General features: G+C 37.8%; 1 protein-coding gene across 11 annotated transcripts in view; it reads left to right on the top strand.

Annotated features, from left to right (window-relative positions):
* Nucleotides 1-19,542, top strand: part of DENND1A (DENN domain containing 1A) — a 499,384-nt gene that overhangs the window by 148,765 nt on the left and 331,077 nt on the right. For 9 of the 11 annotated variants that reach the window (XM_069476764.1, XM_069476766.1, XM_069476760.1 and 6 more), the window contains 2 exons: nt 4,872-4,921; nt 15,402-15,521. In XM_069476764.1, coding sequence (XP_069332865.1) covers nt 4,872-4,921; nt 15,402-15,521 — 170 coding nt within the window. The remainder of the gene's footprint in view (nt 1-4,871; nt 4,922-15,401; nt 15,522-19,542) is intronic. The other 2 variants (XM_069476762.1, XM_069476767.1) reach the window with 1 other exon arrangement.

The raw sequence follows: 19,542 nt of genomic DNA, 5'->3' as shown, positions 1-19,542 counted from the left end.
TTAAAGTGAAGGAGAAAAATTTTATTTCCTGTTTTCACATTAGGGAACTTCTGATCAACATTCTTGTACTTGGTGCTAATTAAGCTTCCAAGAACAACTGCTTTACCCTTCTTAATCATAAGCATTTAAAACCTTTGTTAGCTTTCACTTGGAGCCCCTGGTTTTAACTTGAAATGGCTTAAAGTAGAAATTTTGTTAGCTTTTTGTATGTTTGGTTTTATGTGTGTTCTGTTTTTAACTTTCAACTTGAATTTCAAGATCATCAATCAAAGGCTTTTCTTTCAAGTCAGTGGCATTGCTCTCTATTGCAGGACTTAGAAGGTCAGCATTTCCCTTACCCTATTAAAAAAAATTTAAACAGAAAATATTTTAGAATTTGAGCTCCACTGAGCTTTTCATCACACACCTACATTTTGAAATGAAAAAGTAAGTTAGATATAAGAAACTCAGGAAATGTTCTCCTACCGTCTTCCCTCCTCTCCTTCCTTCAGTCTCTTTTTTTGGATAAAAGTAAATTATCAACTGCTACATCAGCTTTCAGCAAGCCACAAAGAGGCTAATTGTGGCTTTACATATTTTAAAATACATTCATTTATTCAAGCTATCCCTTTCTTTTATTTAAATGTTTTTATGCACACTTCCCCCTCACCCTTTGAACTGTTGAGAACATGCCTCATCTCCCAACATTCTGTAAGTCCAGTGGACACTATAATCAGCCTGCGCTTTTATCTTAAGATGGCATTTATTTGTGGGGCGTGTATATCTGTGTGTGACCGGCAGTTGTTTTCATCTGCCAAATAAAACTAATTTTTGTTTGTAGGTTTCAATGAAGCAATGAAAACAAAGTATTTGACATCTGAAATGATGGCTGTTGCAGGATTTCCTATGCCCCCACCTTGCACCCCAAATTCAGGGTGAATTGGTTTAGCCTTCTCATTATTAATAATCTTAGTTAACTTCATTGAATTTAGTCTTTGAAGTTTTGCTTGCAGATAGGATTCTATAATGGATAATATAAATTTAAAACTTTACTAGATTCTTGAGCAAATGGCTCAGTGTTAGCAGAACATAATCCGCTTTCTCCAGATAGGAGTAAATTCCCATGATGGGCCTTCTGACCAAATGAGAATTTGAATTGAGTGAAATGAATCCAAAGTAGACAGAGATGAATCTTGAGTTAATTTCTGCATTTCATTTGCAAGTGTATCCAGCGTTAGGTGTGTTAATTTCATATGTTGGTTCATACTCTGAGGCTTGGTATCTCCTTGTAGGCAGAGCTTTGTAGATGTTGTTGCTTTTCTACTATACTCTCCCCTTTAGTATATGCATAACTGAAAGGTTTTTGCAACTGTCTCTCTACCACATTTCCTCCCTGCCTCCTGTTCTTGTTTCTTCCCACACGAAGTATCATATATTTTGTTAGAAAAGCCCTTTTGGAAATTGCCTATTTCATAAATTGTCTGGTGACACAAAGGGGTTGAATGCTGTATTCTTGTCTCATTTATTTTGAAAACTTTGCTACTGAACTCACCTTAATCAATGAGCTCAGTGTTGTCTCCAATAAGTTATGTGTTGGATATATTGATTGGGAGGGATTTTAGAAAACCCGTCTGGGGTTTATAATGTCAGCAGTGTTTTGATTATGAAAAGAGTTGGAACCTGGGGACATGGAACCAGGTGGCGAATGTCCTAAAGCCAGTGGTGACATGGTGGACTGGTTCCCTCCTGGGATCTAGTTCATGCCCTGCACTTTAACTGTGGTGACTGGCTACTATAGATTCACTTTTTTGCTCATTAAAATGTTAAAAAATCAAACTGTACATAAAAAGATTTGTGAAAATATAAACTTGGGAATTGATCTGGAGAGCTGGCACACAATCCTCCCCACCCCCTGCCTTAGCAATGAGGTCATTTACATTTCATCAGCTGTGCTGCATCTCCAAGATCCGATTTATGTGGCAGTGGCTGAAGATGCACTGAGGCTGGTTGTTTAAAAGAGCTCATGTAGGCAAGAGAAATGGGGGAGAGAGCAAGAAAATTACTGTGTACAAAGAAAGTTCCCTAGCCAAAGACATAGGTTCTAGAGAGAAAAAAGGGTTGGTAACGGGTTAGTGACTGTTTCCCCAGTAAAGTTAATATTGAAAGACTGTGGGATACTCCCATAAATAGAATGCTCAAAATATATTTAAGTCAGGGTTTTAGAGGCACCTCTCTTGAAGAGTGGTACTTTTCATATTTGAATAATTGTGTTTTCTTTTGGAAAAAGACGATAAGGTAGTTGAATGTTTATATATAAGGAAAACATCAGTATTAAGAAAATTAGTTTATTTCAGCAGTTTTTATTTACCAAGAACATTGCTTGTTTTCCCTCCCTCCTCCTGTCCTCTGCTTCCCAAATTAAGAATTAGATGTCTCAGTTCTGACTGAGATAATGTGTGAATACGCCTAACAGAGTAGATGCTCATTTTTGTTTTCTCTTCTGACAGCACACCACCATCTTGTTTGACTTAAATTGGAATATCAAGCTCTTGTAATATCACAAACATGAAGAAACATATTGTAATGTACAAACATGTGCCTACATTTGCCTATATTCTCTTTCCTCTTCCCCTCCCCCTGCCCTATTGCTTAATTAGACTTATCACTGCCTTCTTGGGTAAAAAGAAAAGCTCATGGGAGGTGGGTTGCACTCAGCCTATATTGGGTATTTTGATATTTGTTCTAATATTATCTGACAGACAAGTTCAAGTGTGGTTATTACACTTGACATTAGAAAGTAGTAAGTAGTTTCTATATTGTAGGAGTAATAAGTTGGGCATATTAGATTTCTTTGACTCTGCTGTAGAGCACAATGCTTTCTCGTAGCCATGGGGGTCCTTTCTTTCAAAAATCTTTGAGGCCTTTTGCCAGCGCAACTCCAGCATAGAGTAGAGAAGTGCTTTTTGCACCTGTAACTTTTGAGGGGTAAGAGATAGCTGTCTTTGTAGCTGATATTGGCAATGAGTGAGCACTTGGTAGTGAGTTTTAAAGAATGGCTGGTACATATAGTGAAATTAAGGGATGCTTTGTGGTATTATTTGAAACTTGAAGTGGAATGAAACTTGTAAAGAATTTTTGTGTGTGTAAATCATAAGGGTTTGGTGTATATGGATTATAGTATATTTTGTAATTAAAACTACAGACATTAAAATGAATGTTTTATATGATCTCTTTTCCTGTATTTGCCTGATAATAACATTACGTGCTGAGAAATTGCCTTTGTTCTGATTCTCTATTACCTACCGCAATTTATTTAAAAATGATTAGTTTAAAAAACAATATACATGGACTTCTGAATGCTACATTATAAAATTAAAAATGTATAAATAATGCCTCATCTACTTTTCCACTTTTTAGTTTCCTATTCATTTACTATTTCATGACATACCTTAACAGTGCTGTGATATACGTAGTACCAGTCCAAGATAATATTAAAAAATAGGATATGCTCAATTGAATTATGTAGGCGGAACATGCTCTGGCAGAGCAAGTCAATGTGCTTTCTGCTTCATTGAGTGGGTTATTAGATTGATGTGGTTTATTTCTTGAATGATAGAACTGGTTTTAAAAATAAATGAAGCGAGAAGCATCAATTCAGTTAGCATTGATAATTCATTATTATTGGTTAGAAAAGTGCTACATTTGTAAACTGATCTTTAATTTATCACTTGGATTAGGATTTGCAATGGGCAGGTTTGTTTTAATTTGAACCAGCTTCTCAGTGACTGAAAAATATGTTCTTCATTTTGTCTTGAAGTTGGGTTTTTAAATAGTTAAAAAGCAAATCAAATGCATGAAAGGAATACTTTTTTAAAATTTATAACATTGGTCTGTGAACTTATGATAAGCACCAACTGTGGGCTGTTGAAGCTTGTAGTTAAATGAAGTCAAGCTAAAGAAAATTCTACGAAGAAAATAATAATTAACTACTTATATACATGTATGCTATGTGAAATTTATCTTTTAGGAAAAGTCACACACCACTGTATATTGTGTCTCACGTATCAGTATTTATTCTTTGCTTAATGTAAAGAGATTGTCTTTTATTCATCTTTGAGATGTTACTGTACTATTTATACCCTTCTCCTGAATAATGTTCTTGGTTTTATGTACCTCTATGTTTGTATTTAAACTGGTAGTTTGCTTTAGATTTTGGTAAATTACAAGCAGGTAAGTATGTTCCATTATGATAATGATATTTAACTAGAAATAGTGCATACTTAAAATTGTTACAGTTTGCTTCCAAAATAAATTTATGCCAGAAATGGCAACTTCTTTATAAAGTAAGTAAATGAAGTTTTAAACTCTAAAAAATGTAGTTGACAATGTTCAGGGACAATTATCTTCAAGTTGGCTTTCTGTTCTGCTGTGATTTGGCCTATTGATGTTGGGAAGCGTTGTCTAATCCCGGCCCCCTCTGTTCCTAGGTAACAGGCAAAAACGGTGCCAGCAACAGCGGCCCTGCCAGGCCAAACCCATGTGGCTCGGTGTTATTCACTCTGATCCATATGGTCAGGCTGGAGATGGTCCCTGGAGGGGTGTTAACACTCAGCAACCCAACCGCCTCCCTCCCTTCAGAGCTTTCCTGCATGGCTCCTGCTGCTTGCCCATGTGTGATTCTTGATTAATTTTTCATTTTTAATGAAGTTTGATCATGTTTATTATTTCTCATGATTGACTGCCTAGTACTCCTCCCATGTAATTGATAAAGCCCATATTTCTTCATCTGTCTCCTCTTTCTTTAGGGTAAAGTTGCTAGATTGTGTGCTGTGGTTAATGTTAGATTTATTGGTCCCATTAGATGTATAAATTATCTCTCTTTCTCTCCACAGGAAGTTCTACAGACTTTGACCAAGTTTTGTTTCCCCTTCTATGTGGACAGGTAGTGTCAGATTTTCAAATTTTACTAGAAAAAAGTGTCAATAAACCTGCTATAGAAAATAAAAACCACACCATTCTTAACATTCTGTCTGTTTAACCGTGATTTAAGACACTTATGTTCCAAGGAGAGTTGCAATATTCTCCCTTCCTGGAGATTTTATTGACACTATCAAAAAGTTTAAAGCTTAGAGCTTTGCATTGGTTAGTTTGTGAGATGTATTTTGTGTGGCATTAAATTTTTGGTTTTGGTTATCAGACTTAAACTGTGATTAAGAATGGTTGGTATTTAATCCAATGCTATTTAATTTTTATTTAAATATGAATTTATTTGGCTTAAACAATTAATTTTACATGACTCGATGGCCTTTTGAGTATTATGTAGACTTTGTTTTTCCTAGACTTCAACTTACAATTTAAATCAGCATAGACCTATCTTGTTTAAAGGTGTATCTTGTTATCTTGTTAAAGGTATTCTTGTTAAAGGTATTCTATCTTGTTAAAGGTATTCTATTTAAAAAGAATATTACTAAATAGTGTTTTACATTTTGTTTAGGTGGGTAAGATGGTATCTCTAGGGAAATTAGCATTTTATAGATTTCTAGATTAAAAAATACTAAACCATCTAAACATTTCTTTAGTATTTACATTATGTTAAACTATTTCTTGGAAAGGTACGAATATAAGAACTCTAAGATAATTAAAACAATCTGAGGTTTTGCTTTGTTTTTTAATAAGCCACTGGTTAATGGTAACAATTTTAGAAGAGCTTTTTTCTTTACTTTATAAAACTGTAATTTATTAACTATGTTAATAAAATGACAAAATAATCATCTTTATCTTATTTTCAAGAAATGTCTACTGTTTCTCATTATAGTTGAAGCATTAATTTTTAAAATAATTTATTTGTCCACTTGATTGTTGTCTCTTCAATTTTCTGTTAATGGAAATTTGAACTATGAAACTGTAGATACATTTCTTGTTAAAAATTCTACTTTTATTGACAGAAAGGTTGTAGAAAATACCATTGTAAGCAATAAATGCCATAATATGTTCTAAGAAAGCTATAAAATATGTTCATCTTCAGGAAGATTCTATTATATATTTTAGCGTACCCAAACAAGGCAGGGCCTGAAAAATTTTAGTGATTCAGAGTGTATGTGGGTAGTATGCTGCTTGGATCTTTTCTACACTTTGTGATACCAGTGTCCTGGTTCACTTGGCATAAACCTAAAAATGGTGTGAGATGAGAATTGGTAGCCAAAGGAGTTTAAAAGAGTACTAAAAAGCAACTCTGGAATGTTGCCAGCTACTTCTAATCACTGCTCTCCCTGGTTCTAACATGTTATTTTTAAAGCCAATCAACCATTGTAGTATTTCCAGACCTTTTAAAATCCTGGTACCAGGGATGTTTTAGTAGCAGATTGATGCTCAAAACAGAATATCCTTAATTCTAAAAGGGTCAGTTTTTGTAATGAGAGTCCTCTTGTCTCTTCTTTAGCCTATTCCTTCTAAAAATAGCAAGGAAATAGGATTTTGTTTAGAGATATTTAATGCAAACTTCACATTTATATGTATGAATTAGTGATGCATGAAATCTCCTCCAGTTACTTATAAAATGTATTACAATCATGGCAAGGGCGTATTTATACAAAGTAATAAAGCTGAAATGTTTTTAAAAATGTAGTTAGGTGTTTAACGAAGAAAAAATAAGAGAATACATTTTTACATGACTTCTTACTAGAATGGTGATCTTTTTTGGATAGGTAGTCCTTAATTGACTTTGTAAACTAATATTAGAAGAAATTCACAGATTAGATCTCCCCCCCTCAACACACACACACACACACACACACACACACACACACTTTATCTCATTTGTACCACACATCCCCCTCTACTTAGCTACCTGTCTGGATTACATTCTGAAATGGAAGAAAAGCAAAGTCCTTAAATGATGATTCTAAAATCTTTTTTTGTTATCAATTTCTGCTGCTTTTGTTGTTGTTAGAAACATTTTTCTTCCAAAATGCTTCTCCCAAGTTACCTTCCCTAATCATGTTCTTCATTTTTTCCCCCCACAAAATGATTTGAGGACAGAAATGTTTCTTTATGAAAATACTTTAATCCTCGACATGTGCAATAGCTCTTTCTTACGTTGTATTATATTACATACCCTGTGGTGTTAACTTTTATTGATACAAAAAAACACCCCACTTTATTTTGGGGACTGTATTTTTCTGTTTCCCACCTCTAACCTTGGCATACTTTTAATGCAGAAGAGATGATGATAATGAAGTTTATTTACAATAGATAGAAAGGTTTTAATGTCACAATTTTTTTTATTAGTTTGCGGTTAGCACTGTCAAATGGATATGCCCAGATTCTGAGGCCCACAAAGCCCCCCCAGGTGTGTTTATGATATTGTTTAACTTACAAATATGCCAGTCTGGGAAATGAGTAATGCCCTAGGTGATTGTGTTCAAAAAAGAAAGCTTCCTAATCTTTTCAATATCTGTGCTTTTCTACCCAAAGGAACAGTAATACAACTTTCTGACATTTCTAGTCTATATCAAGAGTGGAATTTTCACAGTCATCATCAAATCACCCGTTAACATTGACATCTTGCTGTCTCTTGTGCTGTTTTAAGATTTTTCTTTCTGAAACTAGGACTTATGAAAAATAATAATGCTGGTAGCGTTTCAAAAGAAAGTGCTTTCTTGTGAATTATCTCATTTTATCTTCCTATCATAAGAGATAAGAACAAGTGCCATTATCTTCATTTGAAAAAAATTGAAGCTGCAGAGAAATTGGGACTTGCCCAAGATCCTCTTAGGCTCCTAGCACAACCTAGATTTCCATCTCTCAAATGAAGACATTTCTCAGTAGACCATCTTGTGGGGAAGCTCAGTCACCAAATGCAGAAAGAGGGAGGAAAAGAAGAAAATTAGTATTTGATTTCCTAATTGATTCTAGTCAAAGTGCTGGGCACTGTCACATTATTGCCTCGTTTATTCTTCCAGCAGCTCTAGGAGATTGGTGGTGGTGGTATCTTTTTTACAAAAGGGCAAAGGAAGATTCAGGATGTGTAGCATTATGTTGGGTTATGTGGAGGATATGGAAATGATATCAGGCTTCAAGCCCAGCCCTCCATGTGTTTCCTAGTCTGGTCCAGGAGGTATTATAAAGACATATTAAACAATATCTATCCAAAGGATAGTGAGGTTAGAGAAGACTGAAATGGTCAGAGAAAATGTCTTATGGTGGGGGAGGCTTGTGTTGAGTCTGCCAGGACGGCAGGAAGTGGGTAAGTGGAAGGGAGAGCCTAACACCCCATATGCACTGAAGAGCAAAGCAGAGGAGAAACCCTGAGTGAGCCTGGTGAGTGTTCAGCCAGAGCAGATGGAGCCTGCTGGGGAGAGGGTGATGTGTACCATGAGCACTTGGGCTCTGGCCACAGGAGGCCTTGAAAATGTGTGGGAACAAGACCGCAGGATTTTAAAGCTGAAATTCATCTGGTTCAAACTTCCCATTTTACAGAAGGGAAACCGAGATCCACAAAGGTGAAATGACTTGCTTATGGTTACAACTATGTACTTATAGAGCCGGGAAAGGAACAGATACTCTTATTCTCAATCCAGAGTTATTTCTACCCTACACTGTCCTTGAAACTCTTGGTGGAGGGGAGTAGTGAAGTGTCAGTGCCAAGTTTCCTTATCACTCTCAAAATTTTTTCATTGTTATTGATGAAAGCAGTCTCTTAAAAAACCACTTGTACCATTCCATATTGTGGTCGCTACTTGCTTGCACTCAATAGCTGACAGTCAGCTTCAGTTAGTCAGGGCACTCAGGAGATGCATCGGATGATGGAAAAGCTATTCCTTTTCCATGTTTGCACTTACTCTCTTTCAGAACCCAGAAAGTCAGCTACCATTAACTTGCCCAGTAAATTTTACTGGCACACACAAGTGACAGGAGCATGGAATGAAATGACATAATCTTTTCAGGGGCGGAGGCATCATCTAATGGTTCAGGATATAACCACAGATGCAAATGTGGCTCAGATACTACTTACCATGTTGTTATGTATCTGTTTTGTGCCAGGCATTGTGCTATGTTCTTTTCCTGCTCTGAACTGTTACACGTTAGCAAGTTTACAGTTACCCTCCTGCCACATAGGAGGAAACAGAGCCTCAGTTAGGTTCAATATCTAGCCCAAGGTCCCAAGACTTAAGTAAGTAGTGGAGCTGCTTTTGGAGCACTCATTTTTTTCACCCCCAGTTCCATCATAATTTTTCTGTTATACCACAGTGCCTGCATTTACACTCATCACAGCGTAAATAAAGTGACTAAACAAACTTTATTTATTTCAAAAGCAATATATATTTATTGTAGAGAAGTAGAAAATTTAGATAACTGAAGAAAACGAAACCCACGTAGAGCGACACAATTAGTGCCTTAGTGTCTTACCTTCCCAGACCTCTCCACTATGTGTTCACCTTGCTGTGCTTTCCAAATCAGAGTCTATTTGGCCCACTTAGTCCCTTGGTTTAGCTTAAACTATAGGTTCAGCTGTGCCCGCTGATTATTTTCTATAGCATTAGGTAATGATGAAGCAATTGGGCCTTGGTGGGCAGAATGTTGGGGTTAGCAACCAGGAGATCTAGGTTTTAGTTTTGGTTTTACCACTGATTGCTCTGTGCTATGAAGCCAGTGACATTTCTGCTGAGGGCCTTCATTTCTTCATGGATAAAATGTGGGAATTGGATTAGATCTCTGCTGTTCTTTCGGCTTTGATATGTTTTAACTCTACAGTCATGATTTATGTTGACTTTGTAGATGAGGAGTGGACAGATCTCTGTTCTTAGAATCGTCTGGTGAGTTTATCTCACAGTGTGTGCCCTACTGTTGGTCCCTAACCATTTTGGTCAATGTCATTCTTGCCATTTGGATCTTTGAACAGGAAGGTGAGAAACTTGAGGCTTAGGCAGATGTAAAGTGTGTTGATAGAAGGAAGCTTTGAGGCTCATGAGATGTGGTGGTTTGATAAAGCTTGATTCCTGCCAAACACCTCATATGCACTGAGGGAAAGGAGAAGCAGCTCTTAGGGCACCTTGCAGTAGATGGCTCAACAGGTAATTTTTAGTAAGCTATAATAAATAATAATAAACAGAGGGTGACAAAATGTTTCAGTTCTATCTCTTGAATTTTATAATTGTGTAATACTAATAACAACTTTTTGTTGTGTATCTACTATCTGCTAGATACCTTGTATACATTATTTGTAATCCTTAAAACTACTCTGTAAAGTATAGTTATTCTGGTTTTATAGATGAAATCAGAGAGATATAATAACTTGTCTGTGCTCATATGGCTAGTGAGTAGCATATCTGGGATTCTAATCTCAAGTCTAGACCTTAACGTTTTCTCTCTCCTGTATCATAAGTCTCTGCCCCTGTTGAATCATTCCCCACCTTTGACTCTTCATTCCTACTCAATTGCTGTCTGGTTCTCTTTTTTGAAAGAGTTATCTAGATGCTTCAGTTTATTCCTCAGCCCTCCTCAGCCTGTCTTCTCCTTCTGTCATTAAACTAGAGCTGTTTTTATCAGGGTCATCTAAAATCTCTGTATTGGTCAATTCAATAGCCATTTTTTCCTCTTCTCATCTTGATGTATCAGTACAGTTGACCACTCCCTTCTGTTTGTTCTGCCTGATTGTTTTCTTTTTTTCCGCTTTGGTCTCTTCTCTACCCATCCTCTAAATTCGTATTTCTATAAATTAGTCCTGGATCTTCTTTTGTTTCTCTGAACTCCCTCACTAAATGATCTCAGTCTTTATCATGGCGTTAAATACCGTCTGTGTATAGATGACTTCCAAATTTATAGCTTCTATCCAGACGTTTCCTCTGCTTTCCTAACTGGTACGTTCAGCTCCGTACTTGTCATCTCCATTTAGGTGTTTTACAGCCTTCTCAGACTTAGCATATCCCAAATGGAGCCCCTCACTTGTTAGTCTTTCCTGTCATCAAATGGTCATATTCTGCCTTTTTGCTCCCCCATTCTCAGTCCATCTGCAAGCCTGTCATTTATACCTGCTAGCTATAACCCGAACTAGCCACCCCTCTCCATCTCTGCTTTCCTTACATGAGTGAAGCCACCATCCAATCTCACCTGGACTACTGCAATAGCCTCCTGATTATTTTCTCTGCTCCTATTTCTGCCTTCTTTAAAAACCATTCTCCATATGTCAGATCAAACTTTTGAAACTATAAGCCAGACTGTTTTGCTCTTGATTAAAACCATTCAATGACTTTCCATTGCTCTTACCAAAAAAAAAAAAAAAAATCCTAATTCTTTACCATGACCTATGGGTCTCTCTGCATGGTCTGGTGCTTGCTTTATCTAGCAACTTCATGTAATGCCACTTTCCCCCTTCTCTCCCGTGCTTTAACACTACTGGTCTCTTTTCAGTTCCTTGATCCAGGCCTGACTTTTTCCAGCCCCCATAATCTTTACACAGCTCTTTTCTCTGCCTGAAACACCCAGTCTTCTGTTCCTTGAGTGGCTGCTCCATCTCATCCTTTAGGTCAATATTGTTGCCATCCTTGAGAAGCTTCTTCTGACCACATCAGTAAGGCCTTTCTTTCTCTTCCATTTTCTTTTTTGTTCCTTCTCTGGTTTTGTAATAATGCTATTACAAGCTGCATGTTTTGTGGTATACTTGTTTATTATTCCTCTTCAACTAGACAGTAAGCTCTATAAGGGCAGGGGCCCTGTCTATATTATTCAATGTTGTATATCCAACACTTGTTACAGTACCCAGTGTAGTTGTAGCTCAATTTGCAAAATGGATAACTAAACTAAAAGTGAGGCCCATATGTAAAATTTCATTTCTCACTGGAAGACTGGAATCAAACTGTCCATCCACATGCTTCGTACCATTTGTACACTGGGCCTGTAAACAACTTCAAGATTAAGCAAAATGCTGCTGAAGAAGCCTTGCTTGGGTGGCAGGCATTTGAAAGGCAGCATGAAAGTTAAAATCTGTGGTTTGAATACTTGGTGCTTTTCTCCCTTGTTTTCCATATTAACCTAGGCACTGGAAGCATAGCTAAGGCTGGTCTTGGCCCTGGTCTGCTGGGTTTGTTTCTGGAGATACTCAAGTTTGGTTTCTGTAGCTTAGTGGAAAGTATAGTTTGTTTGCTAAGACAACTGTCTGAATTTCTCACATACCTTAGTTCCTTAAACTGAGTTTGAAAGCTTCTCAGGGAGGGTTTTCATCATGTCTAGTGCAGAGTGACAGAAAGGGAAGGACTCTGAACCAGAAGTTGGCTTGGATTTTTGTCCTAGCCCTGATTACTTTGGAAAACAAAACAAAACTAAACCCTAAGCCTCAGTTTTCCTATCTGTCAAACAAGAGAATTAAGCAAGATGGTGCCTAAGGTTTCTTCTAGTTTTCATCATCGTGAAATCTTTGATTCCTGTGGAAATTAGGATGCTGATCCTGGAGGTAAACACAAAAACTGCAGCCTTTAAGGAAGCAGATCCTTTCCCTAAAGTCATTTTTATGGAGAAAGAGTGAACACTCTCATAGACCACTTCAGCAAGTAGAGAAAGAGAAGGATGAATTCCTCAGAGATTCAGAACCCTTCACATTAACCTCTGTTTGACAGCCTCTGTGCCAGGCTTTTAGTTTACTGGAAATTGTCCAAGGAAAAAATATTTTAGAGTCTACTGGTTTGGGGCTTTTGATGACTTGTACTTCACCCTTCCAAGAATTAAAAAGGTGAATTAATTACGAATAAGTGCCTCCTTTTAAGCTGTGGCACCCCAAAAAGAGTCTTTCACTTTAATGCAAACATCAGTCACTTGGTTACCCAAAGGATTACCCTTAAAAAATGAAAGGGACAAGAGAGAAAGAAGGTGGACTGATTTCTTCTATTCACAGGTATTATAAAGCTGAGTGAATCAGGGAGATTCTAAGCAAATGCATGATTTTAATGTGAACTTTAGTTTTCACGGTTGGTAACAGCTTGCATCCCTTTTATTAATTGTTCCTGCTATGGACTGGCCTTTATACTAAATACTTATCCCACTTATTCTCAAAATATCCTTTGGGTGGGGTGGTAGTTTTTCATTGTTATTCCAGGTGAAGAAACTGAGGTGCTTAGAGGTTTTAAGTAACTTGCTAAATTAAGGCCCATTTAGCAAGTGATTGAGTTGGGATTTGAACCAAGTAAATGAATAATGATTCATTCTTTGAGCCTACAACATAGGTGAACACATTTTCAGCATTTTTAATGGGAGTGAAAAAATAGTAGGAAATTAATGACACCCAATTCACTCAGAAGTCAAGTCATGTTCATTCTGTGTCCTTTTACTAGAGATTCTAGATGTTTTTTTTTTCATCCAGTCCTATCAATACCCTTCCCTTGTAGGATGCTATTTAGAGAGTATTCATTTTAAGCATTCTACAAGTGAAAAACCCTGAATTAAAAAATGAACAATCATATTTTGTATGATCACATAGGAATATTTCACAAAAGCATGACCTTATTTGTAACTTACAATCATCCAGACCTGTTGCTTTAAATATTTTAATAAAACAGGGTTTCCCTTCCCCCACTGAGGCCCCACTTTTCTCCCCAGTCACTTTAATTATGTGAGCTAGAATCCTGTTTCTCACACATCTTCAGTTCTCAACCTTGTTAAAATTAATCATATAATCCCCCTTTAAAACATAGTATTAAATCACCATAGTAACACAGTATCCAAGCTTTATAGATAAAACATAACAACCATAAGAAGGTAGCGTTTGGTGTCCCCTTGACAGCTCTATAACTTTTATAGAAATGTGTTCCTTCTCCTGGCTGAGTAAGGTGAAGGGATAGCATTACTCACACCTGCTTTAGTACCACGTTGCTTTTAAATTGCCACCTTGTTTTTGTTCACCTTCCTAGTTAAATAAGGAGAGTGGAACACTTTCTTTTCTTTCTGAATTATTTTCTTGTACTCTCTAACCTTTCTCCAAGGGATGGAGTTGTTTGCTTAAATATGACATGCAGGCAGGGTCCACTGACTTTTATATTGGGATACCTTGAAAATCCTTTTAATTTTCTATGTGGCCTGCCTGTATAACAGAGTTTTAAAAGAAAGTCTACCCTATATTTGAAAACTTAATTCGTATCATATCCAAAGACTTGATGAGAATTCTGCCTTTGGAAAAGGCCTGGTAAACTGTGATTTTTCATTTCTACTGACAATTTATAAAGTAATTGATAGATGATAGCATAGATTTGAGTATTTTACCAATTTGAGTATTTTATCAATTTGACTATACTTCGTAAAAATACAGTATGAGTCCCTTTAAATAATTCAATGTCAAATTCTAAAATATTTTGTTAGTATAAATTTACATTATATAATAGAATTTGGAATGGTTAAATTTTTAAAAAGAAATAGAATCCAAGCTAACTGGTAAAAAGAGGTTTTTAAAACATTCTGTAACATCCAAAAAAGTTTCTGGATTAATCTAATTAGTAATATGCCTTTTAATTTAAAAATAGATATTTTTAAGTTATAGATTACATTTATGTGTGGTTTATATATTTTCATATTGATACAGGAATTTTTAGCTTTTTAAAAATTGTCTTTTTAAAAAACATTGTTTCCATTTCTTAGAAAGCACCTCGCAATGCTAGACATTTTGGTATTTCTATCCTCTAAAATATGAAATATGTTCCTCACAAGTTCAGAAATTGTGAAAAATACAGGAATTTAGGAAAGTAACACCTAACTTTGCCATCTTTTCTTTCCAATTTCAATTTTAGCTTCTCCCCTTAGTAGCTCTGTGAACTTGATTCAGTTATCACCTATTCTGTTTTTTAGTTTCCTTTTGTGTAGACTGGGAACATCACCTAAATTTCATGGTGGTTGTGAGAGCGAATGAGATGATATGTATCAAGTGTCTAACTTTTGTCTGGCCACATAGTAGACACCTAAATTCTGTTGTAATTACTGTTTTCTGAGCCACAGGAGATACCAGGTAGGCATTGTTAACGGCAAGCTGGTGGAGTGGCCTTTGGAGTCAGAGTGAGGCTTAAAATCCAGCTTAGGCAGTGCCCCTCTAGATATTTCTTCATCTATAAAATGAGGTTAATAGGATGCACCTTTCAGGTTTGAGGGGCTGATTAACAGACCCGCCTCAGAGCCTGAGCTCAGTAAGGGGAAAGCATGATAGCCCTGAAGATTGTGATTTCTAAGGTGGTCACACAATGGGCTGCGGGCTCTATTTTCTTCTTCTTCTTTTATTTTTTTAACCAACTCACAGTCTGTTTCCTTGAAGTGTGTAAATTTTAAGTTCATTTATAAAGAGTTCCACCGAGAGAGGAAATGTTACCGGTTCAACGACTTGTTGTGATTAGATACTTTATCAAGAAACTTACTGCACATTCATTTTCCACTTTGTTCTGTCTTTGCCGCAGCCTCACAGTTAGCCAAGTTGGCCAGAACTTCACGTTCGTGCTCACTGACATTGACAGCAAACAGAGATTCGGGTTCTGCCGCTTATCTTCAGGAGCGAAGAGCTGCTTCTGTATCTTAAGGTAAGGGAGAGTGGCTTGGGCTGTTGGCTCATCCTGTGAAACCGTGTCAGCTTTTGCGTGGTTCTGTAATTAAATTTTCCAGCTGTTCTTTTTATTTTCCTATCTGTTTCCCACAAGTCACTGCACTTGAGGAGAAGGACTTCACAGTGTTGCTCTTGCACTTTAAGTTCTGCAGATAATTGTATTTATTTATTTGTGTCACATCCCTTGGGTGGGAAAGGGACCATTGCTTTTGAGTAGTAAGTGGAAGCTGGAGAGTCAGCGTGACTTCAGTTCCTCCTGCTGTTATCTGGAGCTGTCAGAAATTAGCCTGTTGGGCTTTCTCTTGGACATTTTGTGTATGTAAGATTATTAATAAAGTATGTGTCTGTAGCTCAGGACGTCTTGCAGACACGGATTGTGTCCTCCTTAGAGTAACACCCTTGCCCCCTTTGGGTCAGTGAATGAATAACTTTCGCAACTTGGCCACTTCTGTTGAGGTTCGAAAAAAGTGCAGAATCCTGTAAGAAGGCTTCTTCAGGTCTTCTAAAACCCCCTCGTACACCAGAGCCACACTTGCTTAATGCTCTGTTTCCTCCTGCCAGAGGGGTAAGGCCTGTTCTGGGGTGGGAGGATGTTTGGAAATCCGATTTTGGAGCCGCTGGCTCTGTGGGCTCCTGCTGGGCGCCTCCTGAGGGGGAAGTAAAGGCATCCCACGCGCTCTCCTCTCCATCTGCCTTGGTTAAGTAGGTGTCAGAGGGGCCTGCCTCCTGTCTCTCTCTGCTCATGTGGAGCAGCAGGGCCAGGGCAGCAGGGAGGTGCCCATGACAAAACCCGGGCCCCCGGTGTAGGGCTTCGGCCTGGGAATAAAAGGCCAGACCCTCTATGGATTCCAGAAAGGGTAGCTCTCTGTAATTTCTTCTTCTTCTCACCAAGAGAAGACCCCCTCCTCTCCTGTCCCCCAAACCTCACACTGCAGGAGAGGAGGGGCTGACTTTCAAGTTTCTTTGCTCACTAACTCTCAATCTGGACTTCTGCGCGTTTGCATTTCTCTACACAAATCTTATCATTATTGTTTTTAGTCAGTGCAGTCACAACTCTTCTGCACCAAGCATAGCATTTGTAATCTGGGCACTAGAGGACAACCGCTGGAGAGAGCTTAGGAGCAGGGCACAACCTGGCTGCTTTGGGAGATTACATGTTCTCAAGCATGCCTCAAGAGCCCAAGCTCAAACTTGCCGACGGATTACCTGCCCAGAGTGGTAGACTTTAATGTAAATGGCTATTTACTTTTAGATTTAACAATGTGGCCTTTTTTTTTCTTTTTAAAGAAAAATTTCTCTTCAATTTTTCCCTATTTTATTTCAGCCCTATTAAGGACACTGCATATTTATACAGTTGACCCTTGAACAACATGGAGGCTAGGGTGCCCTCTCCCAGCTGAAAATCCACATATAACTTTTGATCCCCTGAAAACTTACCTACTAATAAGTAGCCTACTATTGACCTACTGCCTTCCAAAGAACATGAACAGTTGATTAACACATTTTGTATGTTATATGTATATTCTTACAATAAAATAAGCTAGAGAAAAGAATGTTATTAAGAAAATCATAAGAAAGAGAAAATGTGTTTATTGCTATTCTTCATAAAAGTCTTCATCCTGGTCTCTTCACATTGAGTAGGCAGAGGAGGAGAAGGGGAGGGGTTGATCTTGCTGTCTCAGGGGTGGCAGAGGTGGAAGGGGGGAAGCAGGCACACTGGTATAACTTTTATTGAAAAAAAAATCCTCATATAAGTGGATCCAGTCAGTTCAAACCTGTGTGTATTCATTTGGAGGTGGTGGGGCTTGAACTGAGTTCTTGAAATTTTGCAGAAATGTTTTCTCCCCATAATATTTTTGGGTTACAACGTTTCTGTCTTTCCAAGCCGGGGTGTGTGTGTGAACCCTTAACTGGCACTATCATACTCACATAGCAAATTTCTGAGTATAGAGAACTTTATTTAAAAACTTAAATTTAAAACTGCTCTCCTCTAATTCTGGTGTATGACTTTGTGTGCCTATGTAGATAGGATCATGGGTTTTGTGTTTGTGAGAAGCCAGTTGAGTAGCCTTCATACCGTCATCATTTAGAATGAAAAACAGCAGCAATTGGTGTTTTTTTCTATCTGTTATACTAGCTTGGAACTATGGAGAAAAATTCAGTGGGTCAATTCATTCGTTTGTTTGTCAGCCCTTAATTGAATGCCTACTATTAGCTACTCCCTGCCCTTGAGGGGTTCCCACACTAGCTGGGGAGATGGATGATCACACTACAGTATGCTATATATAATGCATAGAATGATCCCAAGGCATAGTGTCTTCTTGCTATTGATTTTCTAGTACCAGAGGATAGTGAGGGTGGTTAAAAATAAAGAGTCCTATATGAATTCTGGAACATGCATTGTATGGGAATTTAACATGGTGGGGGGGAAGCTCTCTTTATCTTATCCAGCTTGTGCATGTGTAAAGGGCACACACAGTGGGACTTACCCTGTGTTTGGTTTGGGAACATTGCTAGGTTGGAACTAGGATACAAAGGGAAGGGTCTACTGTTAGACCTGGAGGACTGGTTGGCACCGTGTCCAATGGGGAGTGGAGAGGTCTGCCAAGAGAATGAGAGCACAATCTGTGTCTGGGTTCCATAGATTGTTAGCGTTGTTCTCTTTTGCTGCTTAATCTCCTTGCTTTCTTTAGATGCTTTCCCTTTAGTTAGCCTGTGCCTTGAGGTCCAGTCACCCTTCACAGTGTGCCCAGGGCTACAGCTCTAGTCTGCTCATAAGCTGCCTCTGCTTTGCTTTCCATTTCTTCTCATGAGGGATGTAGCTCCAAGTAATGGTTATCTGGGCAGACATAGCCTCTGCTGTTCCAGGATTTAGCTTCACTTCCTCTCTGCCTGATCTCCCAAGCTTATATTCTTCCTGGCCCATATGAGCTACTATACTATCTCTGCCTTCACAGGTTTACCCGTCTTCCCAGACTCAGCATAAGGCGCCTCCTCAGAGTAGCCTTCCCCAGGCAGAGGTAATCATTCCCTTCTCTGGGCTCACCCAGCATGCTTTGAATACTTCAGTTACACACTCATAAACCTTGATATTCCTTTGTCTTCCTCCTATTGGAAAGTCAGCTCTTTTGGGGTAAAGACTATGTCTTAATTAACTATGTATCTCCAGCACTTAGTATAGTGCCTGACCAAGATATTGTATGCATGGTGTTCAGAGAAAGGGAGACACATCAAGAATAGAAGGACAGGGCACCAAAGGCTTTGGATGAGAGGACAAGCCTCATAGGACAGTAGTTCAAAGAGGAAATATGAAATACAGTTATTGACAGAAGCATGGTTCATATTATTAATGCCAAACTCATTTCATACTAGTTGTAAGTGGTATACCTTTGAATCTCACAGTGGGGTTGAGTGACAGGCATTTTGTCTCTAAAGGGCTAGGCTATCTGTATTCCAAATTTAAACTTAATTTCACAATGAAAAGTTCTTAGACATCCTTTATATAATGTTACGTGTTACATTCATTTTTATTTCCTGTTCCTCCCCAACTAGGATGCAAGCGCCATTGAAGGCTGGGAATTTTTATGTTCTTTCCCCCCAAAATTACACCCAAAGTTTATGGAATACTATCTGGCACACAGTAGGCACTTAATAATGAATCCCTAGGAAATAAGCCCATGTTTATTTTCAAAAAAGATTTTTAAAGTTGGTTTGAACTCTTGTCACCAGCTAACCTTGACAGAAATGTAGTCATACTAGAGTATAAACATGTCTCATTAGCACAAATACCACTATAAAGTCAAATGCATCATTTCCTCTCACGGTTGACTAGTTCCTGCTATTAAGAGATTTTACTTCTCCTTGAGATTCGCCATATTATTTAACTCGTTGCTGGATGGTAGTTTATACTAAATTATAAACACCAGCTTGGAGAACAATAGTTATAGGTAAGTTAGTCATTCTTCATTATAAACCCAGGAATGTGGGAGTATTTTAGC

This window comes from Eulemur rufifrons, chromosome 7 (genome assembly GCF_041146395.1).
Source record: "Eulemur rufifrons isolate Redbay chromosome 7, OSU_ERuf_1, whole genome shotgun sequence".
Classification (NCBI taxonomy): domain Eukaryota; kingdom Metazoa; phylum Chordata; class Mammalia; order Primates; family Lemuridae; genus Eulemur; species Eulemur rufifrons.
The sequence above is the reverse complement of the archived record's forward strand: the minus strand, read 5'-3'. Positions and strand labels throughout refer to the sequence as shown.